This window comes from Crassostrea angulata, chromosome 6, assembly GCF_025612915.1.
Source record: "Crassostrea angulata isolate pt1a10 chromosome 6, ASM2561291v2, whole genome shotgun sequence".
In the NCBI taxonomy this organism is placed as follows: Eukaryota; Metazoa; Mollusca; class Bivalvia; order Ostreida; family Ostreidae; genus Magallana; species Magallana angulata.
In genome coordinates, this window is record NC_069116.1 from 55,005,821 (window position 1) to 55,031,902 (window position 26,082).

General features: G+C 30.7%; 3 protein-coding genes across 3 annotated transcripts; 2 read left to right on the top strand and 1 right to left on the bottom strand.

Moving 5' to 3' along the window:
- Positions 1 to 246: 246 nt before the first annotated feature.
- On the bottom strand, positions 247 to 3,209 carry LOC128190871 (uncharacterized). Its single transcript, XM_052863082.1, has 5 exons — positions 3,106 to 3,209; positions 2,744 to 2,868; positions 2,501 to 2,593; positions 2,035 to 2,163; positions 247 to 467 (listed from the first exon to the last, which is right to left on the bottom strand). Exons 1-5 carry the CDS (start codon positions 3,109 to 3,111, stop codon positions 299 to 301), a joined length of 522 nt encoding a protein of 173 aa, XP_052719042.1. The 5' UTR covers positions 3,112 to 3,209; the 3' UTR covers positions 247 to 298.
- Positions 3,210 to 13,181: 9,972 nt separating this feature from the next.
- Positions 13,182 to 16,475, top strand: LOC128189898 (uncharacterized). The gene is made up of 5 exons (XM_052861691.1): positions 13,182 to 13,309; positions 13,404 to 13,525; positions 14,505 to 14,597; positions 14,840 to 14,992; positions 16,178 to 16,475. Exons 1-5 carry the CDS (start codon positions 13,304 to 13,306, stop codon positions 16,338 to 16,340), a joined length of 537 nt encoding a protein of 178 aa, XP_052717651.1. The 5' UTR covers positions 13,182 to 13,303; the 3' UTR covers positions 16,341 to 16,475.
- Positions 16,476 to 21,033: 4,558 nt separating this feature from the next.
- LOC128190388 (sigma non-opioid intracellular receptor 1-like) lies at positions 21,034 to 25,591 on the top strand. The gene is made up of 4 exons (XM_052862424.1): positions 21,034 to 21,206; positions 22,175 to 22,384; positions 23,546 to 23,638; positions 23,804 to 25,591. Exons 1-4 carry the CDS (start codon positions 21,056 to 21,058, stop codon positions 24,046 to 24,048), a joined length of 699 nt encoding a protein of 232 aa, XP_052718384.1. The 5' UTR covers positions 21,034 to 21,055; the 3' UTR covers positions 24,049 to 25,591.
- Positions 25,592 to 26,082: the final 491 nt, after the last annotated feature.

Sequence of the window (26,082 nt, forward strand, 5' to 3'; positions counted from 1 at the left end):
TGGTAAACGACTTGGGATAATTATTGATGCGATTAAATTTTTGATTATACAAAAATCTATTTTAATAAATAAAAAATCATAAGAAGAAACACAAATTGTTCTTAGGAACATATTTGCTTATTGCGTCAGTGATAAAATTTATTGAACTATTCGTTTGAATTTTGAGTCGTAGTTTTAGCACGACAAAAGACACTGGAAAATGTAACTATCAAGGTGTAAACAAACAACAATAAACGGACTTTCCAGTGATGAAAATTTTATTTGATGTACATAACACGATGTTTTTCTGAATGCAGTTTCATGCTTTAACATCAAAACACGAATACCACCGGTAGCAGGAGCAGCACTGTGGGTACCATCTGGCAATCAGCTTGAACCCACAGGTTGGACACCACACCCAGAACTGTAGTCTGGTCCAACCGGTCCTGACACACTGACTCCTGTAGAATTTGTTTCCGTAACAACCACTGAAATATACACACCGAAAATAAGTTATCAGAATACAAAAAACAAACACACCAAGAGTTAGTTATCAGAACAGAAATACCATTATCATCATACAGAATATCATAACACATATTAATGTCATCAATAGTCGGTTTTTATCTGGATGAAATAACCACAAAAATATTTAGACCAGCTGTGACCCTACAGAAATAGATACATAAATGCCTGTAGTAAAAAACCATTAAACAGGAAAAGACACAAATAGTTAGTTTCATAAAAAAAGTCACATTAATAATCAGATAGCATCACACAGAACAAGACAAACAAATTATATTTATGAACATGAATAGACTGACTATCAAAATGAATAAACCGACTATCAACATGATTAGACTGACTATCAACGAATAGACTGACTATCAACATGAACAGACTGACTATCAACATGAATAGACTGGTTATCAACATGAATAGACTGGTTATGAACATGAATAGACTGGCTATCAACATGAATAGACTGGCTATCAACATTAATAGACTGGTTATCAACATGAATAGACTGAATAGACTGACTATCAACATGAAAAGACTGACTATCAACATTAATAGACTGGCTATGAACATGAATAGACTGAATAGACTGGCTATCAACATGAATAGACTGGTTATCAACATGAATAGACTGAATAAACTGGCTATCAACATGAATAGACTGGCCATCAACATGAATTGACTGACTATCAACATGAATTGACTGAATAGACTGGCTATCAACATGAATAGACTGACTATCAACATGAACAGACTGACTATCAACATGAAAAAACTGAAAAGACTGGCTATCAACATGAATAGACTAACTATCAACATGAATTGACTGAATAGACTGGCTATCAACATGAATAGACTGACTATCAACATGAACAGACTGACTATCAACATGAATAAACTGAATAGACTGGCTATCAACATGAATAGACTGACTCCCAATGTAAGGGACGAACTATTGCCATATTCAAAAGGACTAAGTTGTGATTGAACTTAGGTATACAAGATTTTTTGAACAATTCTCTGCTAAAAGTCACTTAAATTTATTTTTACATATACACTATACTGCCTCAACGTAGTCCCTAATGTTATCATCAACGAAGAGAGATAAGTCAATATCTATCCATAATCCTTATGCATGGAGCTAATTTTGATGGGCTTCGGTTTCAGTTATCGCGCAAATTTGATTATGATACTTATACATGTATATTTATATTCGGTCATGGGAAATACATAAATTTTCAGGCATAACAAAATTTATTTCAGACAGTGTCTCCCGTGACTTTCAGCCATCACAAACATTATATCCGATACTGTCTCTTATGAGATCTAACTATGAGTGTTTCAACTGATTTTTTTTTTACATTTTCCTCAATTCAAGGATAACGTAGATTCCCTAATCCATATTTCTATTGCAAATTTAAACAGTTAAGAATATTATTTGGAATAAAATTAAAAAACGGAGAAATATAAAGATCAAGAATTTTGTAGAAAAAGACACAGTGGAATATACGGATAAAGAGTTAAGACTACACTTACATTCCTCCACAGACGGCATACGTCACTCTTTGTCGGTAAGGGGAGACGACATAACACTTTTCATTTGAAACTTTGACACTTGTGACATATACAAGCCTTCTTGGGCAAGTGTCTGTGTAAATAGATTTACTGTCAAAGAAAGAAGAACATTTCAAAATTGCAAAGAATTACTTGGAATGAACGAAAAAAAATCTCCTAACCTAGGAATTATAAACGTTTTTCGAAGTAAGAAAGTGATTTGATCTTTTGTAAAACATTTCTTAATTAAAGTTAATCCTCTGTTTGCAAACAACAGCGGGTTATTTTAACAATGTTTGTCAGTTTTTGTTAGAGCTGTTGCTCTTTTAAATAATTTCATAATAACATCAAGGTAGTTAATCTTTAAACGTTTTATCCTGTGGTCTTAACCTTTATTTGAACATAAAAAACTTTTTCATGTGACATGCATTATACACAAAGTACTCACGATTCCTGGTACACAAGCGCCCTCTCAGCAGCCAGAGCATTTACTGCCATCTTGACTTCATCATCTTTGCCCAGGGCATCGTTAATCTGTGCCCTTATTGGATGATAAAAGTTCCAACAATTACGATTTGTTTAAAGAAAACTAGCGTATTAACATTTATATTCCACGTTTTTGCAATTATTTTTGTAAAATTACACAAATAACTCACAGTATGTGTATTATAATGACTTATAGAATACTAACTCGATATCTCTGGGTTGGGTGTCCGTTGCTCCGTCTATCTCTGCCTCATCCGGTGGAGAGGAGATGCATGTTTCTTGACCATTGCAATAAAGCAGACAGGCCAGCAACAAAGCGACAATTAAAGTCTGAAAACGGAATGAGAAAATCAATTAGTGATTTAACGTATCAAAAATTTATAGATATCACAGAAATTCTTTAATATTTGTTATCATCAATGAAAAATATATCTCTTAAGATCTGTTAATCGATTCAGTGGTTTGATTAAAAGGGTATCGTAAAAATGCATACCTAAAATGATCTTGGTTTTTGCAAAAACAAAATCAAATTTAAATTAATAGAACACTTTTACAAAAACGTCTTACCTTCATTACTGTTTTAATATTTGTGTCAAAGCAGCGATGGTTTTTAATCGCTGAGTCTTGCTTTTTTTTATACAGAAAGATACTCAATATTGATAATATTTTAACCAATCAAAATTGATGTTATTAATCCATGAAAACATTGATCAACAAGATTTATGTATGAACCAATCAGATTTCATATTTTATTAGTACACGGATACGCAATTGAATTTTTTAAAAGATAACCAACCTACTTTATATATTCAATGGATACATCAATAAAGTCGACGTAGAAAATCAACTAAATTTGTAGCCCATTTTTAACCATCCGTGTAATTTTCGCATTTTATGTATTCAATGAAGACATCAAATAGTACCGACCTAAAAACATCAGCTAAATTGTTAGCCCATTTCAAACCATCCGTATAATTTTCGAATTTTTCAAATTTATTATTTATATCACAGTCGTTTAATCAACAAAATTTGGTTTTAAAATTAATTTGTAGTCAAAATCGTGATTAGATAAAAACAATATTCAATAGTCTTAAAGGTATATTTATTTGTGGTCAAAATCATGGTTAGAAAAAAAACTCATCATCTGTTAAGATATATTTTATTTGTTTGATAATATAAACCTGTAAGACAGCAAAATATTTATGATTCATAGAATGAGTAATGACTTTGGTCAATAGCAGTGGGTAAAAATTATGACAATACATAATTGTTGCTTACATTAAATAGCTATTTCATGTAAGTCAAAATATGTTATTCCTGTTGTAAACTGCTTAAAAATAAATCGAAAAATTATTTTCAGTATATAATAATATATGTTTTGTTTTAAAAAGACTTTTTTTTTTATATTTAAATGTGTTACATTCAAAAGTTCATGTATTTTTAATGAAATATTTTTAAGATATTGATAAGATTTGTTCGACGGTATTATCTTTGAATCCCGATCAGGTCGTATTCGTTTTTAAAGCCATTCACGACTGATTTCGAATTTACACTTATAAGTGTTATTTAAACAATAAAATGGTTTCTTTGGTGATTTTGGATATGAAGGTGGCGATATTGCAAAAAAAAAAAAAAAGCATAAAAAAGCTTTTCTTTCAACGATTTAATTAAGTGACTGAAAAAGTAGACTCAATTAAAGTTATTGAACATCAATATGTTAGCTAAAAGAATCAGCCAAATCTTCTCGTATGGCAATTTGGGTCTGACATCATCATGATTATTTCGTGCAGTCCGTGATTTTTCCTACGTCGATGTAAGTTTCGACCAATCGGAAAACGGAGCGTGTATCTTTCAGTTCTGTGACTTTCTATAGAGCTATGAAGTAACATTAGATTTCGGTAAGAAATAGAATGACATACTCAGTAGATGTAAAGATAATGATATTGATCAACGCAAAGTTATTGTTAGCAACCTCCAACAATAAATTAAATTAGAAACTTTATTTTAATCAATTTCATAATGTAGTTCATTTGTATGCAGCTTTTATTACACTATAGACACTGCTGTTGACTTATACTCGTGAACAATTCTAGAAAAAAAGAAAGCGCACTTAAAATGAAAATCAAATTATCAGCAGAAAAAAACGTGTGTACATATATATGATATATATATAAAATTAAACGTGGTTTTGTATCTATTAATTTGTTCCTTATCTTAACTTCTTCTTAATTGGTCACAATGATCCGCTTTTGCTTGTTTTAATCAGTAAAAGAGAGTATCAATTTCTGTTTTGATTGCGTCTGATTAATCTTCAATGAAGCTTGATAAACAGGTCGATGTTCAGGTTAACAAAGATATCACGGTTGGCCTATTTCACAGTTTGATACCCTCATACTTTATGTATATAAAAGTAACTAAATATGATAACATCCGGTATCAGCTGAAATAACTTTATTTACAAACCCGAAATTTGATGATAAATTCCTTGATCAATAGAAATATGTGGTGAAATTTTTCGTAACGTTACTTTAAACATACTTATACTTCATACATCCATTTTTTAAATGTGAAAACAGGTTTTATGATATTACTTTGAACAACCCTTAACTATGCAAGGATTTTTCTCCGATAACACCCCGTTAAAATGTGTAAAAAAAGGTGAAGCATTGAATGCTTATTTTTTGATGTCGTCGGTTCTAAACGCACCAACTTTAAGGCCGTGTAGACAAATGATATCATGCGCGTTTCATAATTTAACAGAATAATTTGTCTGCACCGCAATGGTGTGTTATAGGACTGTCATGAATCGTCAGAAACAAGCATTCAGTGCTTATATTTATACTCATATTAATGTTAATTGTTGTGAAGTATTTTGAATATCGTCTCCTTAAATGAAATCCTTTCTATACGCCCTCAGTAATTAATATAATTATAACATTCATGGAGACGTTATATTAACATTTGATTTAGTTTGCTGACTTAGTGTTAAACACTTTATAGAGACAAATCTTTTTAAAATAACTATTAGATATGATTTACGGATTATTATTCATCAGAAAATGTCAAATTAATTCTGTAATTTGAACGTTTCATTTAATCTTACCATAACAGATACACTCAAAACGCGTGATGACTTTTATATTTTTGCTCGTAGCTCATGAATAGGTTAATAGGTAAATTAATGGGTAAATTGAACGTCACCGATTTCCAATGCAGCATAAGGGAAAATAGAACCATTTTAATAAGAGCTTGGACTTTGGGTAGTTGGTGCCAAACAGCAATGTGACGTAGGCCTGTCTATTTCATTGTAGGCCACTCGGCCATTGCTCTTTGAAATCAACAAGATTTGTCTGGCTTTTGAGCTATGACTACGCAATCGATGTATATTTCACTTGAAACCAGTGTCATTTTTAGCTTGTTTTGACGCAAGAAATAGATAGTTACATCCTACCGAAAGTCCAAAGCCTTGTTAAAATGGTTCTATACACTGAATGTAAATATATCAAAGCCTACTATGCTTTGCTTTCTTTACAGACGTCTAGTTAATTTAATTTATTAATTTGCTTTACTGTAAGGAATCCATCACAAAACCAATTCTTTTTACTATAGGTCGTTCCGCTGCAATTCGAATTACCACAAACAAATTTGTTTTATCTCCAAAATGTCGAATTTATTTGATTTTTTACTTTCTGTCATCAAATGTCCATACATAATTGAGTTTGGAACTTGATATATATTTTTCTGCGTATGCATTAACAAAGGTGTTTTTATTTGACAAAATTTTAACATAATTTTTATATTATCATGACACATCAAATCTTTGAATAACATTTTCATTTTATTTCTAAATCCGGGTGCTTTGATGACAGGCAATTCAATCTGCTGATTGGTTGGTAAAAAATTTAAATGTTCGGTTATCAGTTAACTTGATTGCATTTCCTCTAACATTAAATTTGATTCGTTTAAAGTACGGTTTAGATTTATTATATAAAAGAAACATTTTAAATCAAATAATTGCCAAAGAAATCAAGAATGAAGACGAGACTTTTTCCTGACTAAAAGCTTCTGTTTTAAAATTAAAGTATTAAATTCAATAGACCATCATATAGGCATAGTATCTAAACATATGACCTAGCAGAAAGCTGTTTGTAGTCTTGTTAAAAAAGATATATATCGATGATAAAGCATATGCAAAATTAAATGTATAAAATGTATTTTGCTAATGTTTTGCTATTTGTTTTTTCTTTCTTTTTTTGGTTAAGTTAAAGTGTATAAAGATCAATATTGGCCTGTTTACAGAAGTAACATTGGCGTTTGAAGCGGGGGATGTTACTTTTTTGCAAAGTTATACATAACGATAACGCAAAATCTTTTTATTTTTTGCTTGTCAAGAATTTCTGTCCCTAGCCCCCTAAGTCTAGCCCCCCCCCCCCTTTCAATTTGCTTCCAACGCCACCGAGTAACTCAATAGATTTTTAAAAGATAATTTGATACAGTTTAGACGGTCGCTGTCATTGTACTTGTGGCCTGTTTCATTTACTGTAATGGACTGGAAACTACTTGTTTAACAGATTCTCCAACAGAGAAAGCCATAGACGGACGGACAGACGTCCAGTCCTGCGACATTCAGTGAGTAAATTGAACAAAAGTTATTGTAGTTGTTCAGATTTAAAAAAAAACTACGATCGATACATAGGTAAATACTAAACCGAATCGTATAGATGTGGCTACCAATGTCCCAACACTTTTTAAATCGTCAAAGAGATAGCTCAAATCTGAACAGATATCTATGTAATAAAGGCAGATTATCGGCGACTCAAAAAATTATTCTTATGCCAAAAATTAGCATATTCGATGAAACCTGCATCATTTGATTATACAGGATTGAAATTGACAATGATTCGAAAAGTGACGATGAAGTGAATATATCAGTGAATTCCATCGCAGCACAGAGAGAATTTGTTTATCAAGGGGGGTATAAGAGTTTTCTCTGATAAAAAAAAAATTACGTTTTCTTTAAATTTAATGGGATTTAAGTCATGATCATTCAACAGAGGTGTACAGTTATCTAGATGGTCCTTTTGTAGCAAATCTCTTCATACCAACACGTGTCCTAGAAGTCTAAGATATATCACCAGTCTCACTCTTTATGTTGGGCCCAATCAAAAGGAACAGTGCTACATGTATGATGTGTCACCACATCAGCAGAGAGTGACATACGCTCTCTGTTGACGAACGTACGTATTGTTGTTCACTAATTCCTACCAACAATCAAAGTAATCAAAAATACTTTTAAATATATCGATTTCAGTAGTTGTAACTAGAGCCAGTGTTTTAGGATGATACTAGATACATGTACTTACAGTAGTGGTGTCTATTTCTGTTTGATGATAACTAATTCTAGGTGTGTCTATTTCTGTTTGATGATAACAAAATCTCGGTGTGTCTATTTTTGTTTGATGATAACTAACTCTCAATGTGTCTGTTTCAGTGGTTGTTACGGAAGCAAATATTACAAGAGTCAATGTGTCAGGACCGGGTGGAATAGACTAAAGTTCTGGGTGTGGTCTCCCACCTCTGGGTTCATACTGATTGCCAGGTGGTACTTAGGGTGCTGCTTCAGCTACAGATGGATTCCTTGTCAACAGGTTGCAGATGAAATCACAGGGCAGTCATAAGGGCTGAACGTCAAGAAACAGACATGCATACAAACATGTCATTTGTAGCCTTTTCAAAATTTTGATATATAATTCAATATAATTTATTACATGTGCTTTGATTTTAAGTTATTTTAATTATAAACATATAGGTATGCAAAAATATCAGTTCGTACATAATCTCAGTATAATGGTTTGTGTGTCTAAAATTGAGTTTTATGCTTTAAAAACTTTACGTTTTGTCTTCGTTTTGAAATTAAAGAAAAATGACTAGTAAAGCATTGATGTTGTTATGTTAATAAAAAAAAAAGATAGAGAAAAACACTTGTATATACATATGATATTTCTGTAATCATGCTACAGATGTTTATCGTCAGAACGCATAGATTCTGAATATGCCAGATGTGCTATCTTTCCATTAATATGAAAGCATCAAAAGTTATACAATGATATTTTTGCTTTCAGTGAAAAAGATTTATCCTAAAACCTCTTCTTAACCTTTTAAGGCAACATTGACGCTCGTTTGATTCCATATGCTCGTCAAGGTGAATAAAGAAGGTAATACCTTATGATTGTTAAACTACTCTCATTTATTTAAAAATGACGCAAAAATATAGGACATATAAACAATGAAAAAGCTTTGTTTATCACATCTATATTTTATTGGAGGCCACGTCACCTCTTAGAAAAGGGAAATAAGTAAAAGAGCACCATGTTCACCCTTGTTTGATATACTATAATCAATTTATAAAAAGTGTAATGGTTGTATGCAAGAAAGCATTGCATGGTACCGGTACATGCCCACATGTAATTTCATTGCATTTATAAATACACGTAACAAATCATTTAAGTGTTTTCCCAATAAATAGAATAATTCATAATTTTTAAATAAAATGGCATGAAAATGTCTTCATTTTGTAACCGATAAAACTTCTCAACAATATCACATATGTACATATAATGTATATATAAAATAAAATATTACTGACTAACATCGACATCTTCGGCAGACCTGCAAGCATGTAATTAGTTTTTGTTTTAGCGGATGCTTCATATTAATAGGACTTTATGCGAATGACATAAGTCTTTATTAATGAATAACCTGGCAATCCGTATAAAAAATTATTTTTACACAAATTTTAAATGCGAAAAGAACATCGTAATTTCCATCTTTACCAAACAGGAAGTGTTCATGATGTTTAGGAAAGGACGTGAGTCGCAACCAAAGGACATGACTTCTACATCTTTTTTTTTAACTATGTTTTTATTAAATACATTATTTTGAGTGATTAGTAGACATTTGGTCCAGTGCACGTATAAATATACAGATAAAAATATTTTCAAAATATACCTAAAGGCACTTTTAATGTAATCGTTATTATCATTTTACAATTCATGGGAATTCAATTTTGATTAAAAAATCGTAAATATAAATCAGAACTGCTATTGTTAAATACATACGAGCACATGTAACAATAACTGCAAAAATTATTTTTTAATTATTTACTTTTTTCCTTGTGCACAAGAAAGGTTCACATATCGAATACTTTGCAGACAAATTTCATATTACAATTGTTTTATGCTGTAATGTACACTTATGAATTCTTACATTTATACATCAATTAATTTTTACAGGTATACCTCTTAAAAAAAATCTTTTATTCTTTAATACATACACTTGTTTTCAAAAATCAACATTCATATTTTTCATTATTTCCGTTTTTGATACCAAGTTCAAACACAATATATATGTTTATAAGAATGTACATTTCTATAAAAAGTGCGGATTCAATACCAGATAATATTTTTTTAATACAAAATTTGCGGTATAAAAGAACAAGATGTTTACGCTGTCTTCGACATGCAATAAGATGGTTTTCGTTTTCTTTATAAAACTGAAAGTTTGTTGTACTTTTACTTTTGTTAAATGAGTTTTAATGCATTGTGTGGGAGAGGATACGCTGGGCACTGATAGCATCTTTTCATTACAAAAGGATAAAGATTCAATCCCATTTATCCTTATCGAGTTATTCACAAATAAGTTAATGCATCTTGTGGTTGCTTGCTCAGTTTGAAATATTAACTGACTTAGGTGTTTTCTTTAGTGCCTGTTTTCTGATTTCAATCAATGACGGGTCTACTTTTAAAATGACCCTCCCCCCCCCCCCAAAAAAAAAAAACCCCCGCAAAATCGACAAATTCTCTGATAACTTCTTGTGTTCAATTAAAAAAAATAAAGCATTAAATTGTTCTATAAAATCAGAATTATTATTTCTCATTGTTATGCTATTTGGACTTCAGAAAGAATTACGACGATGGAAAGTGAATAAATTGGTATGAAAATATAATAATGTTACATCGTGCTGCAATTACCATTGTTTTAACAGTTATATTTACTTGTGCTATTGTTCCATTATAGAATAGACGTATTTGTCAATTTTCCACATGACATTTACATGAATTACAAAAAATATGATGCAGATACTAGTAGTATCATAGTACAATCATGTATATGGCGCTGCTTCCCCAAAGAAGAATACGAGTATCTGTAGTATTTGTTTGTAAACTAAAACGTTGGTCAATGAAATTATTTAGTTCATGTCAATATATTTTAAAAAAAAAAAATAAGATGCAAGTCCTGTTTCATTCCACACACAGAGGTCTTTGAAGAAGCGAAAATATACATGTATATATTTCTTTAATTTGAATTTAATAAGGAATTATTTCTTGATATGAAAAAGATTTGGAAGGCTGACGAAAAGAAGTTGCCTCCCTTATTGAAGTTATTGAAGAATATTTGAAGTTTAACTAATTCCATAGAATAGTGACTAATGACACAATGATTTTCTTTAAAAATACTGTAGAAGCAGATATTTTTGGCCAAAATTTCGTTGTATAGGACCGGTAATGGTTTCTGTCTTTACACGAAACATATCGATTTTCGTCCCACTTCTTGGTGTAGGTCAACACTAGTAAAATCTTAGGTTTTTGTACTCATTGTGTATAGTGATAGAAAAAGGGTTCACAGTCATTGTTAATACTCCAAAATGTCATTGGAGTAAGAAATGCAAATTACAAAAAATATCATCGTAGGTTTTATGAGAGGACGATCTTAAATTTGTCCATAGAAAAATGGCTGTTGAGCATTGGTTCTATTTTTCTCTATATACGAGGGTTTCGTAATTTCGTTGACAATCGCGTTTTCGTCATTTGAAATGGATTTATATATACATATTGTATATCTAAATCTTTGTCATTAAATTTCAAAACAAACTAAAGTGGTGTTGAATGTTTTCCATGGAAATAAACTGAAATTTTATTGTATAAAAGGGTCGCGGAAAGTAGGCACGGCCCGGCGTAAAAAAAATGTTCAATCTTTGTAATTGAGTTTTTAGTTACGAATAGTTATAGTTTTTATAAAACTTTTCAAAACTTCATAATATTTCTATTGTGATATAGTCTGTATGGTGTAACTAATTTACATACGTAATTTGAAGATATTTACAAACTAGCAGAGGACTTTTAAAAGATATTACGGCAAGAACACGTCTTTAAAAACGCCTGAAAAAGCGACGTCAACTGACCGCATGGAACAGCGCGCCATTATAAAATGTGTCGACTGAGGCAAATCACCGATTGAAACAAAATAAACGGTAAAGGAAACAGGAAAAACATCGAAATAGTTCTAGTTTACTTATCCACAAGTGGCACAATCGATATTTTGGTGGAGTATGCGATTGTACCCTCTGACCAAACGGTGAATGCGGCATATTACTCTCAGGTAAACCCAGGACTACGACGTTATAGAAACATCGTTATAACTCAACGTCAGACTGGGCCGTGCGGCCTGTGTAGGCAATGAATATATAATGATAACTTAAATACAAAAACGTACATTGCTCTTATTTTTATACATATACATTATTATACACTTTATTAAGATATCATAATACTTTCCTGATAATGGCGCCCTTATTTTGAATAAAATTACATGTGTCCAGGAACTTTTTGGACAACCCTCGTATATGTAGGTGCCGTCCATTCCAAGAATAGGTGTATCTTTTATCTAGTCAGAATTTTTTTTGGGAAAAACAGTAGTGTGATTTTTGATGATTTGGGAGCGTAAGATATAGGGAAACCCTAGATATAAAGGTCCAAAAGATTTACTAGCTAAATCAACTTATACATTTTTTGTGTTTGTTTCAATCTTATTTCAGATATTAGCTATGTCTTGGTTTTGTTATTTAGAAAAATATAACGACAGACTGGGATCTGTGTTTACTTCAATCTTGTTTTTATTCTGACGAAGAGAAGTTACCTCCCTTGGTGTATCTTCTGTTTGCCGAACGTCCGATTTATTATTCTCATCATTTAGCAAAATACAAATCGGACTCTTTGTTAACAAAGATGCCTCTATTGATAAGTTTTATGAATTCCATTCCATTATCATAACCATCTTTTATATATATATATATATATATATATATATATATATATATATATATATATATATATATATATATATATATATATATATATATATATATAATAAAAAATAACAGAAAGCCGATTCAAAACTCTACCGGTTTCATTAAAATCTTCAGGAGATTTTAATGAAACCGGTAGAGTTTTGAATCGGCTTTCTGTTATTTTTTATTATTTGTTATTTTTTATTATTTATTACTTGTGTGGATTAACTTTACTTATTTTGGATTATATATATATATATATATATATATAGTTCCATTGACTGGTAAAAGTCTTTGGTTATAATTTCAATTACATTTCTATTATCTATTTTTTCATTTCTTTCTTCTTCTTTTTTTATATTGTGTTTAATCTTACAAAATAAAGATTATGTTTGAGTATAAAAAGAGTATACTTTAACATTATCATTTTTATGAGCATGATTCATCAAATCTAAGTAAAAGATTGTGAATACATATATGGGAGCATTGCTGACTTATTGCAAAATAGATGTTTCGTCTGGGGTTAAGGGTGTTCAATCAATTTGATTGGTTGAAACTACGGTCTTGAATCCTTATATAAAAGAAAACATTTGGCAATCAACGCATTCCCCTCTTGGATACCGAGAAAAGTAAAAAAGAATGAAGGTAATCTCTTTTTTAACTTAAAATTCATTTGAATATAAAATGCATGCGTACACAAGTTAGGAGATTTTTAAGTCGTGGTTTTGATACATTGCAGATTTTTGCTGTCGCTGTGCTGGTCGTCTGCTTTGTTTCCAGCTTTGGAAAAGACGAACCGGTAGATCCGCCAAAAGAGCAAGCAATAGACGGAATATCGGATGTCCAGCCCGTTGAAATCAAGTGAGTTCACTGAACAACAACTACTTTTGGAATATTTATTGACTAAAGTTCATTTTATGTTTCTTTTTAAAATTATTTAACGGATTTTTCTGTCTTTTTCTCCTTTTTAAAGTCCTGGCAATAAATGTTTAATAATTATTATAAAAAAGACCAAGATCTACAAAAAATACCCATCCACCCCCCCCCCAAAAAAAAAAACGAAATCGAAGAATTTCCTTAGAATCAATATCGGCATTTTCATGGAATATAATTATAGATTCTAAACTTATTTTATTCAATTTAAATTTCAAAATATTCTTCTTAAAAAAAAATCTAAAATTATCTTATGTTAACTTGATTATTCAGTATTATCAATTAAGTAAACAATATCTTATTTGAAATCAATAAAAGTTTTCTTTTATATTGAAATCATGTAAACAATGTTAATATGTATATATTATACGCTATCCATATTCGATATCACTTATTTATCTCTCTGTTAGAATATTTTATACAGAATCAGAATTATTCTATCATGTCTAAATGAAAAAAAATATTTGTGAATGAATTGTTTTGTTTCCAATGTATTTTACAAATCACCTCTATGATTGCAAGCATTTTATTAGTTTATGGTGCGTCCGTTAAATGTTGATTTAAATTTAAAGCGTCATCGGTTAACTGTTTGGCTATTGTAGGCCATTTGGTAATGATTTTGCAGAATTATATTACCTATAAATCTATTGACAAATACTTTGTTGGTCTTTTTTTTCATGTGTATAATTATTAACTTCCTTTATTAAACAGACACCATATTAGTTAAAAGTTAGTGGCTAGAAATCATAAATCGGGTGCAAATCGGTGTGTATAATTAAAAAAATTATTAAATAGAAGTTCTAAATGCTGAGCATTTATTGATAAACATGATATACATGAATTTTGCAATTACACATACAGTGTATTTATTCTTAATATTATTAATATTAATATATTAACATCTCAGGTCGAAGATTGAAGAGGCCTTGAAAGTCCAGGATGAAGTGCGTCTCTCAGTGAATTCCATCGCAGCAGAGAGAGCGTTTTTGGCTGAAGAAGAGTAAGATAATATCTCTTTAATAATTTGTTTGATTGTCTGTTTCGCTTTCTTTGATTCTGTTTAGAAGTTTTCAATATTGCCTTAAAATTACTATAAAACCGGTATCTATGTTACATTAAAAGTTTAAAATTTATCAATTTAAATTATAGTTAAGTTTAAATTGATAAATTTTAAACTTTTAATGTAACATCTATAAAAGAGTTCGTGTGTATTTGAGTGTAACACTTACTATCTCTTTGCAGGAAATATAGATTTCCGGGTAGGTTCATCGACACTTGTCCAAAAAGTATAACATATATCACCAGTCTCACTGTATATGGATCCGGTCAAAGGGAAAAGTGCTATGTTGTGTCACCATATCGACAGAGGGTAACCTACGCCGTTTGTAAAACACCGTACGTATTGTTCTTTTACTGAAAAAAATTCTTTTAAATCATTGATATTTTCATAGATTGCATACACAAAATCTGTCAATTAAAACCACAATTATATATTATTATTTAATAGTTATAGTATGATTAAAAATGCATGCATTAAAATTTCTTTTTCTTTTTTTTGTACGTTTAAACTATTAATTGATGTATTTAATTGCTGTGCATACGAGGGTCAGTAAAAAAACAAGAAGACTTTTACCATAGCGTCATATTATTACTATATTTGGTAGACACAACTTAGGAATTGTTTCAAACATTTCAAAATCAAAAAAGTTCACATATTCCTTTATTTCTAGGAATTATTTAGAATCTAATCCTGCAAAAATGAGGTCACGACGCACAGTCAAACTTTCTATAATTGGGCTTAAAACCAACCAATATTGAAACCTAGAATTTTAAAAAATGTCATGATATTCTATTACCAAATAATGACAAAATATATAGATTTGTTCAACAGACATCAGTAACTAAAGACGTCACGGCGCAATGAAAAGTATAAACAATAGGGATCTAACGCGGGAAAAGCCGATAAAAACTATCAAAAATATTGCTTAATGGTGGAATAAATAAGTAAAAAATTATTTGCACATTTGTGGTTAACTCTAACACATTTTGTTGGGTTGTGGTAAATGTATTATGAACATCAAACGATACGAATGAGAGTAAAATATTTGTAAATATTTCTATTACTTGTGCGTGCAACATCTTAACGTCTTGTTTTCAGCGTTGTCGTGCACCGTGGTGACAAAACGTTTATTTTAAAATCGGGTAACAAAAAATATATTTTCATCAAATGCAATGAAACTTCGTAAAATTATCAATAAAATAAGTATTCTTGCATAATATAATCCGTTAGTTATTACTTTAATAAAAAAAATATAAAAGACAGCCACATTGTCTTCATATTTTTTATTGACCCTCGTAACTATAACTTAACTCTAATGGTGTGTTGATGGATCTATTTCGATACTTATTACAAGAGTTAGTGTTTATTTATTGATTTGTCGATTTTTCTATGAGGATAAGTTTGCATTTGCCTGTTTTCTTAAGATGACAAATGATATCTATGTCTACTTTCTGTATTGTGATAACAACCGATGTATCAATATCTCTGATAGTAATTAACTCTCGATGTGTTTATTTCAGTGGTTGTTACGGAGATATCAAATACTACTACAGTCGGTGTCTCAGGACCGGGTGGACCAGACTGCAGTTCTGGGTGTGGTGTCCCACCTGTGGATTCAAGCTAATCGCTAGGTGGTACCCACAATGCTGCTCCTGCTACAAGTGGACATATTTCCATGTCTGATGGCTATGAAGCATTTAGAGTTGAAATGTATCATTTCAATAAAAGACACAACTTTAACAACGCAACTTTTAATTTGTCCTTTTCTTATGTGAAATAAAAACAATATTTTGAATAAAATTTAATTTTAAAATATTATTCTGTTTTGAGTCTTCTCGTTATCAGATATACTTCTTATATTAAGAAATTCATAACCGTTTCAAACAGTCAGACAGACCATATAAACAAATCTTCACATTCACTTTCTTTCCCCCTATCAAATTGCATTGAATGAATTGAATGAAATTATTTTGATCGTGCCTTTATCTACATAGCGTCGATTAAAATCACTTATTAATACACATTCGTCTGAAATTGAAAAACTTATCGTAATAACAATAGAAGGTTGAAATTGAAAATTCAAAGATAAAATTTGGAAATTCCAACTTTAAAATTGGAAAAATCAACTTTAAAGTTAAAAAAAATAAACAACTTTTAAGTTGTAAAACCAACTTTAAAATGGAGATTCCAACTTTAAATTGGAAATTCCAATTTCAAAGTTGGAAATTCTAGATTGGAAAAATCAACTTTAAAGTTGAAAAAATAAACAACTTTAAAGTTGTAAAATCAACTTTAAAATGGAACTTCTAACTTTAAAATGGAAATTCCAACTTTAAAGTTGGAAATTCTAGATTAAAGTTGAAATTTCAAGATGATAGTTGGAAAATTTAACTTTAAAATTTAATATGTTTAATTCATCGAATAAGAGAATAAAAACAAAACTATGTAAATAGAATTTACAGCGTTGTGCACTATTTTTGTTAGAATAACTCGGCTGTTATAGCTCTTCCGTTTATTGTGCATTACTCGTAGAATAAGGCAAAAGTTTTGAAAAATAAATCATGTAATTGCGGAAAGTTAATAAATGTTAAAAACGTAATTATAAGCATTGAATAATTATTTTTTGAAAGATGTAGTCTCATAACGGCAACGGTGTGTGCAAACAAGTTTTTATAACGCACTAACGCGCGTTATTCAATTAGTACGCACACACCATTGCATTGATGAGACCACATCTTTCAAAAAATAATTATTCAATGCTTAACCGATTTGTATCAGTTTAATCAAATTTGACCGTCTTGTTTTCGCATCAAGGTCAGGTCAATCTCCTTTTCATAAACTTAAAGGATGATAACTATAAATGTAGCTATCTGCAGTTATGTAGACATCTTTTTAAGATTTGAAGTTTCTATTCTTTAATAAAAAATATGATTAAAAATTTGAATATCCATGAGCTGTAATCTTGTAATTTCCAACTTTAATTGACTTTTTCAACTTTAATGTTGAAAATTTAAATTTTAAAGTTGTTTTTCCTAACTTTAAAGTTAAATTGATTTCACAACTTTAATCTTGGAATTTCCAACCCTAAAGTTGATATTTCTAACACTTTTTTGTTTAGTTTAAACAATATTTATTGATATTTTACAATAACATGTACATGTATTTGGCATAAAGTACAAAAAAAATGGGAAACAAGCCAAAAGGCTTATACAAATCCCTCTCTTCGAAAATATATATATATATATATATAGTTTGAGAGTTGGAATTACAAGTGCATTTATTTTTAAACTAGTGAGCTAATCGACCCACGAGCGTACAACTTCACGTTATACCATAAGAAAAACAATACAATTTTGTTCAGAACAATTTGAAGTAAAACACCAAAGGAAATACATGTATGAAATACGTCCCTGTATAAATATATCCTAGATGCTTTTACATATTTGGAGAATATTATTCAGTAGAAAAAGTGTCGAGGTTACACTAGGTACCCTAAAATTGTTTACTGTCGATGATAACTTTTTGAACCAGATAAAAAATGTATTATTATCATTATTGCTAAGATTGGGAGACCCAAAGAGTAATAGGTTGACATTTATTAATTGTTTCACTACGTATTACATTATAGTTTGGGTAATATAAAAGATAGTGGTCATTACTTTCAACTGAACCACATGTACATAATGTGGAGGGGCAGAGATTTCTGTGGAACATATAAAGTATCAGGGCGCTGCACTCTAATCTTAACTGGGTATGTAGAATTTGTCCTTTTCTGGATCCAAAATTATAATAATCGGGAATGTTTATATTGCTACGATTTAAATATTTTTTGAAATTGTTTAAAGAAGGGTTGTTTTGTATTTCATTAGGTATATTCCAGAGGATATTTGTACTTGGAAAGAATGACTCATAATATAGTTTTTATTCGTGCGAAAAATGTTCGTATGGAATTATTACTTCTTGCATTATGTGTTCCATCTTTAGACGTTTTTGTTTCTAAAATATAAGAAATATATTCTGGAGTTTTGCCATGGAACATTTTAAAACACTGAACTAGTCGGTGGTTTTACCTCCGTTTTGAAAGTAACACCCAGCCTGTTTCTCTGTATAAAAATGCCTTGGACGCCATTCTATTAGCCCCGTCATTATTCGTGCCGCTTCTAACTGAATATTTTCTATTTTTCGACTAAGATATTCCGAAGAGGTGTTGCTCTTCAAGTGTAAAGAATAAATGACATAAAATAAAAACAATGAAAACAAAATCTAGCATTACAACTAACACTACCAACTTTATAAATTATAAAAGAAATAGGAACTACATTTTGTACAGTTAATATACATGAATACATTTATACATGTAAATATATACATACACGGACAGTTTGGTTTCATAAATCAAATTGAAAACAATTCCTAGTTATCAACGAATTCTGTTATACAGTACAAGTATGTTGTACAGGTTGATACACTGTACAATAAATTGCATTTTTTGAGTAATACTGTTCTAGCAATCATTCTCATTTATACGCGGAGGGGGAAGGGGCAACATAAAATTCCCCCCTAAAATGAACATCATCATTTTACTGTTATTCTTTGATTTCTTTGTACAGATTTACATGTAAAGTTTTTTTTATAATTTCCATTTTGATTCAAGTCCCCACAATTAAGAAATATGACATATATCACAAATTGAACCTTTTCCCGCCATGTTCGCAGTTTTAGCATAACACGGCTTGTTTTTAAGCAGTTTATCTTTCAGAAAGCATTGGGCGCATCCTTGAACAAACAAAATATTTTCATCAGGGATGAGTTTATCCAAGACTATACTAGTAAGTGACAAAAAATTTGCTTGTTCAAAGCTGCGCTCTATAATCCCTATTCGAAAAAAGATAAGAAAAATGCAAATTTTTGACTGATTTTGATTGAATTATAAAAATTGCGTCACTTCTAACGTCATATACTGCAAGGGGGTGCAAATATAAATAAAATAAAAAGATGAAATATATATTTTATATCAACTCTTCTTTGAAATAACATAATTTAATGTTATTTAAAACATTTTTTTAAAATGGCAAAATTTGACTCATAATGCCTTTTTGGGGAATGGATCATGCGGGTATAAAGCTAGGTTGGTTGCATTTCAGAACAATACAGAGCCTGTTAGATTTATGAAACCACAACAGCTTGGAAGTCAGAGGTCAGACCGAGTTTCTGCTCTCAATGTAGATTTGATATCGATCTATTAAGCGTCAATTATCATGTTAAAATTACTTATTTTATATTAGCGAAGCTTCTTGAAAAAGTTGACATGAAATTAGACAAACGAAGCATATTAAGCAGTTTTTAAAGTTTAAAAGTTCACCGGATCGCGTAAATGTCAATTTTGTCACAAACTTGTCTTGTCTGAGCCGAGTGACTTACAATAGATGTATAGAAATAGAGAAAAGTACACGGCGGGTGTAAATATATGAAAGGAATACTTCCTGGTCTGTGTAAATACTTTTAAACATATGTGTAAATACTTATTACCAATTAAATTTTGCAAGTCTTTCCCCAAAAGATTTGTATGCTCAGCATTCAATAGTTCGATTCACCAAGTTATTGATTGAGCATTCGACATGAGACTCTTCATATTTACACTGAATCTTTAATTTATCTTACATTAAGATATGAAGTTACTAAACGTTTCACACAGGCTCGTAGAGGGCCAGTTAATACAGATTGGGGCATCAGACTCTTCCACTGGTAGAAACGTTCCTGTCACATACATGTACTTTTAAATTAAACACGTATGATTACAGTATAAAATATACCGACATCAATTCACCAAGTTTCATTCAAGGATACATGGCTGGTACAGTGTACATTGTATATTGTATTGATAATATCGGTGTGTCTTTGATATATGTACAGTGTATGTCACATAAATAAACTGCGGGGGGGGGGGGGGGGGGGGGGGAGGTGTTTGTGTGTGTGTGGTTTTTTTTTTTTTTTTTTTTTTAGTAAAATGCATTCATGAAATGTGTCGTTTGATAAGCGTGTCACAACATTCACTTGTATACTACTAGTATAGTCTCTACGTAAGATACCAGTATGCTGTCATAATTTATATATTCCAGTCGAATATAATCAATTTGATTAGCACTGATCAACAGCTGATTAAAACATTAGAGAGAATAATTGAGACTGAATTAATTGATATCATTTGATATATATTTTGTTTTGAATTGTTAAAGTAAATTTTCATTTTATAAATAATATCAAAATCTTTTTGTCAATGAAAATGCCCAAAACTTAATGTGCGTGTTTTCATCCGAATCAATTGTAACTGTGTTAACTAACGAGAATAGCTCTTTTGTGGAAGAAGGTACAAAAAGTATTGGAACGTAAACAAAAAGATGGGGTTGTGTGGAGTAGGTTGTCTACATTCGATAGCAAAATGGGTCCTTGTACTGTGCTTCTTGGCGTTTTGTATTCAATACTGGTTAAATAAGAAACAGCATTTGACGAGTGGTGAAGAGATTGCTGCAATTGTTAAGAAATATTCAGGTAAATGTAAAAATCAGCTGACAATGAATTGTTTACACTCTAGTCATGCCAACGATATGCAGTATACATTTTATCAGTTTACTAAATATATGTATTGTGATTGTTGAATACTTCAGGGGTGTATACACTATAGGCCTATACGTCCTTGAATACATAAAACGATTTCTTTTGTTTGGTGCAATGGAAGAAAAATTATATGAATTTGACCTTTTTTTTTTAAATACTGAGTGTCTGCATGTAGATGTATCACAAGAGAGATGATACCTTTAATTTAATGTTTCATAGTAATTCTTAATAAAATCACATTTGTTAGACGCCACTACACACAATAAAAAAAATATTACTTAATTATTTTTTTCTTTTAAGAAAAAAAGTTATATGTTTGTTTAAAAGTACACATGCTAAACTTGTTTTATTGTTGAAATCTTGTATTTGTGTCCAATAACTAATTTTTGCATTAAAGGTGGTATTGGCCTCTGTAGGACAATGCAAGTTTTCTTTTTTCATCCATAACTTCCATTTACTTAAGATCAAACTTCAAACTCCCTCTCTTTGATTCGCTATATCGTAGAGAAGCGTTTTTACAAGTCTAATTTTGACAAGATTGACATATAAGCTTGTGTCTAACAAGAATTGACAGGAGTGACAGAATCAATATTTGGTTAAAACTAATAGTTATTGATTACCTGTTATTTTATGCCACCATTAAATTGAATTCAATATTTTACATTTTGATTTAAAATATAAAAAATATGTCATTTAAGTTAAATTCTGTGAAAAAGATGATAAATGGGTTAGGCATGTATAATTACCATGATGTCGCCAATGCTGTGTATATATGTACTCTACTTCTAATTTACTGAACAATGATAATTGGAACAACTACCGGTATACTATACATTTATTTTACTTCTCATAATGTAAATCCTATTTGAGACAAGATAATAAAACTTTATAATATACTGCAGGTGTAAAATCTTCAGAAGCTAAGACTGCATTTGATAAAATAGCCACAGTCCTTCGGAGAAAGTACCCTGGACACATTCTGCCCGAGGAAGACATGCAATGGATTTTCATGAACGCCGGGGGTTGGATGGGGAGCATGTGTCTTATGCATGCCTCCCTAACAGAGTACATTCTGTTCTTTGGCACAGCTGTAGAGACATCAGGTCATTCAGGTATGGGGCAAGACGGAAACTCCAGGTCTTTAACATTGTTAATGTTTGGTCTTATTGTATCTTTTTATCCTTGATTTCAAATTTCAAAGTGGGAGAATATTGGAGTAGTAGTTGAATTGAGAATTATTTATTAATGAGCATGATCTGTGGGCTCAGGGATCCTGGACATATTCTCATTTAAAACTTGGTTTCATTTCTATACTGTATTTAAGGAATAAGGAATCCCTCTTTGAGTATTATGAGATGATAATTTTGGTTGGTGCATGATAAAAGTCCAATAGAATGATAGATTTGATCACACCCGAACGAAATTATCACCTCATACTATTCAAATAAGGATTCCTTATTACATATATTTATATGATTTTCAGCAATTGTATGATTAAATATTTGAGTATAGATAAGCAAACCCTGCTCGTGCCCCAATTATACAACATTTGAATTAATTGGTCTGTATTGTACAAAATCGATACGTAGTGTTATCACAAGCAAATTAAGACACTGAAAAATGTAAATATATTTCTTTAGTTATAAAAGTAAGACAACATCAGATGTAATATCCTCTAGACTTTGAGATCATGAAGACAGATGATTATGATTATTAAAATTGAATTTATAAATGTATTAACTCCATCAAAAATATTTTCATGATAAACGGGACGTATGTATCTCATTGACCATCACACATTCAAATAACACTGATTTATTTTAGAGCACTTTAGAAGATAAATTATCTAATCTACATACAGTATCAGACTAAATGGGTACTAGTGAAGTATTTATTCACATGTTATTATTTTGTATTTCAAGTTTTGCATTTTTTTTTTCTTAAATCCAAAAAAGAACTATCCAAGAAAATATCTTTTGCAGGTAAAACCAAGCATGTTAGAGTTATCTTTCCTAGAATCTTTTTTTGTTCTTTTTTTCTGTTTTTGATATACATGTACTGAATTTGAAAATTTTTCTTTTTCATTTGGATGTGTTACCCAAGTCTATGTTTAGAATTTTTTTGCATTAAATTGTTTTAGTATCATCGAAAAGGATTATTCACTCAAATATTTGCAAAATATAGTAGTATAACCAAGTGCGTATGCTTAATTAAACTATTAGTAACAAAAACAAACATTTGTTATAATTAAAATTCTTGGATTTTGTTTTTAGGTCGATACTGGGCAGAGATTTCCGACACCCTGATTACAGGATCCATGAGACAATGGCGGGAGGGGGAACTACAAGCCCACATCTTTAAGAGCGGTCAGTATTTCTTTAAAGACTAAGCTATATTACAGTTAGGTGTAAATTTTTAGATAACTGTAACACATCCTCACTCATTCTTCCTAATAGATAAGGTGGCCAATTTAACTTCTCTTTGATATTCACTTACAGACCTCATTTTTGTGTACTGGTGTTTCTCTGTAGGTGACACTGTGCCGCACCCAATGGGGAATGCGACAGCGGTCTACTTTGAAGCCGACACCTGGATGGTGGAGTATGGCCAAGGTTTTATCCCGTCAACGCTCACATTTGCCCTCGCTGACACTTTTTTCAGCACCACAGACTTTGTGACACTGTTTTATATTCTGAGGGTCTATGCCAAGGCTTTGTTTATGGAGATGAACGCCTCTATTGATGATTGGAGGGACTATGTCAAACACAATATATGATGTGATGCAGAATATACAACAACCAATACTATCAATTAACAAAATTCCAAGATTCACTTCACCATATTGTAACATTTACATTAGGATATATTCTTCCTTTTTTTTGCCATGTGTATGTGGTTACGATATCTGATCATGATAGCTGTAAGACTATTGTTTGTGTATCTCTTATGCATTCCATCTTAACTCTAATAGTGGAATAGAAGGCTGAGTATTTTTGTACAAATTGTTATTTGTGAAGACCCCATTGTATATCTGTATATTTTGTTCAGGAAAACGTTGCTCACATTTACATATTAATTGTGTTCACTGTTTATCAATGCTCAATGATTTTAAAACTTCCTTTATTTGATATTCTGTTATAAGATTATTTTTTTCAATGATACTTGGCAAAAATTCTAATTGCACATGACATAGTGCCAGGTAGCATTATATATAACTCATTTGATTTTGAGGCAATATGTTGTCTCATACCAAGAACTTATCTCATGTGAGGAACATAGTATCTCTTGTGCTTGGCATAAAACCTCATGGACAAGAAACATAATTATTATGATTACATGTATATGAGATTTTTTTGTAAACGAAATAATTTTTGCCTAGCATTGTTGGAAAAAAAGTGGCATTATTTGACACGATTAGATATACCACCTTAGTTATATAATTAGGCAGCACTTTTTGCTGTACGAATACAATCTCATTTTGTCTTATAAGGTACATGTATACATCAATATTTAATACTGTGGATTTCTAACTAAAAGTGAGGAATTCAATAAATATCTACCTATAAGTACAAGAGGCACAACTCGCGAATTTTAAAACCACACTTTTATTTTCGAGACAGAGGTTAACTAAATGAAACTATAATAAAGTTTGGCGTTCTCACGATTTTATGCAAAAAGATTAAATCGCGGAATTAAGAACTAGAGCAAAGTAAGAGATCTACAATACTTGTAATTAACATAGTTGTATAACCATAAATAGCAAAAGATACTTGTGTACCTTAGCAATCAAAGATCAAGTGTTTGTCCCCTTCTCTGTTTTCTGCATATATATGAAAAGTTGCATGGTTAAAACTTTCAAACAAAAACAAAGTAACACCCTTTCTAATTAATTCAAATCCAATTCTGTATTCCTCAATATTTTCGGTATCAATGATAAGAATACATTTGATTTTTAGGAGGTATTCATTCGGACCAGAATTATTATTTATTAATTACCGTAGACAATAGATTTTATGAACTCATTATGGTTTTTTAAAGTAATTGAAATATTGTAAAAATTATGAGTACTCTGAGAGTGTATTAATCCCAATATTTTTTACTCCTCTTGAAACAGGATGCCTAGATTGGATCAGAGGTTTTGTAGAATTTATTGTTGAGTAATTGCTGAGAATATATCACATTGGTAAAAATGAAAGGTCTACGTTAATGAGAGTTACGTATGTTTCAGTGTACAGCTATTTTAATGTTTGTAATTAGAACAGTACTGTTTTTTAATACTTATTTTATGAGACTAGTAAAGGAATACAAATCAATGTAAATCGACCTTTTTTTTCAATTATCTATAGGAAGCTGGCATGACATATCATTTTAGAACTATTTAAAAGAACGCGAGAAATACGTTGGTCATTAAATCAAGATCATATCCACATAAACAGGAGTGAAAACAGAACACACTTTTACAAAATTACGTTATGAAAATGGCGAACTTTTATGTTTTGAGTGGGAACTGAAGTATTTGAATCCCATTAACATCAAATTTATCTAAAAGCTTATGGTATAATTTGACAACCCTTCACCCAAGGGTGCGTTTTAAAGCCTTTCAAATTTGGTTGAAATTGATATGTTGTCATACTAGAGAAGAAAATTAAAATGTATAAAAAAAAATCATGCAAATTGATAACTACTACATCACATATTGGCGTATATATATTATATTATTATAAAAATATCTGCTCGGCGACCTCAACACCTAAGTTTTCAAACCCTCCTACTTTATCCCAATTTCAGCAAGTACCATCGGCTCATGTGT

What these genes read in the sequence shown, in the direction of transcription:
- LOC128189898 (XM_052861691.1), top strand. An exon ending in GCGTTTTTGGCTGAAGAAGA is followed by an intron (nt 14,598 to 14,839) that starts GTAAGATAATAT and finishes ATCTCTTTGCAG; the next exon opens with GAAATATAGATTTCCGGGTA. An exon ending in TACGCCGTTTGTAAAACACC is followed by an intron (nt 14,993 to 16,177) that starts GTACGTATTGTT and finishes TGTTTATTTCAG; the next exon opens with TGGTTGTTACGGAGATATCA.
- LOC128190871 (XM_052863082.1), bottom strand. An exon ending in GCGCTTGTGTACCAGGAATC is followed by an intron (nt 2,164 to 2,500) that starts GTGAGTACTTTG and finishes TTTCTTTGACAG; the next exon opens with TAAATCTATTTACACAGACA. An exon ending in TATGCCGTCTGTGGAGGAAT is followed by an intron (nt 468 to 2,034) that starts GTAAGTGTAGTC and finishes TGTATATTTCAG; the next exon opens with TGGTTGTTACGGAAACAAAT.
- LOC128190388 (XM_052862424.1), top strand. Translation starts at nt 21,056, where the DNA reads ATGGGGTTGTGTGGAGTAGGTTGTCTACATTCGATAGCAAAATGGGTC. An exon ending in AGAGACATCAGGTCATTCAG is followed by an intron (nt 22,385 to 23,545) that starts GTATGGGGCAAG and finishes TTTTGTTTTTAG; the next exon opens with GTCGATACTGGGCAGAGATT. An exon ending in AGCCCACATCTTTAAGAGCG is followed by an intron (nt 23,639 to 23,803) that starts GTCAGTATTTCT and finishes GTTTCTCTGTAG; the next exon opens with GTGACACTGTGCCGCACCCA.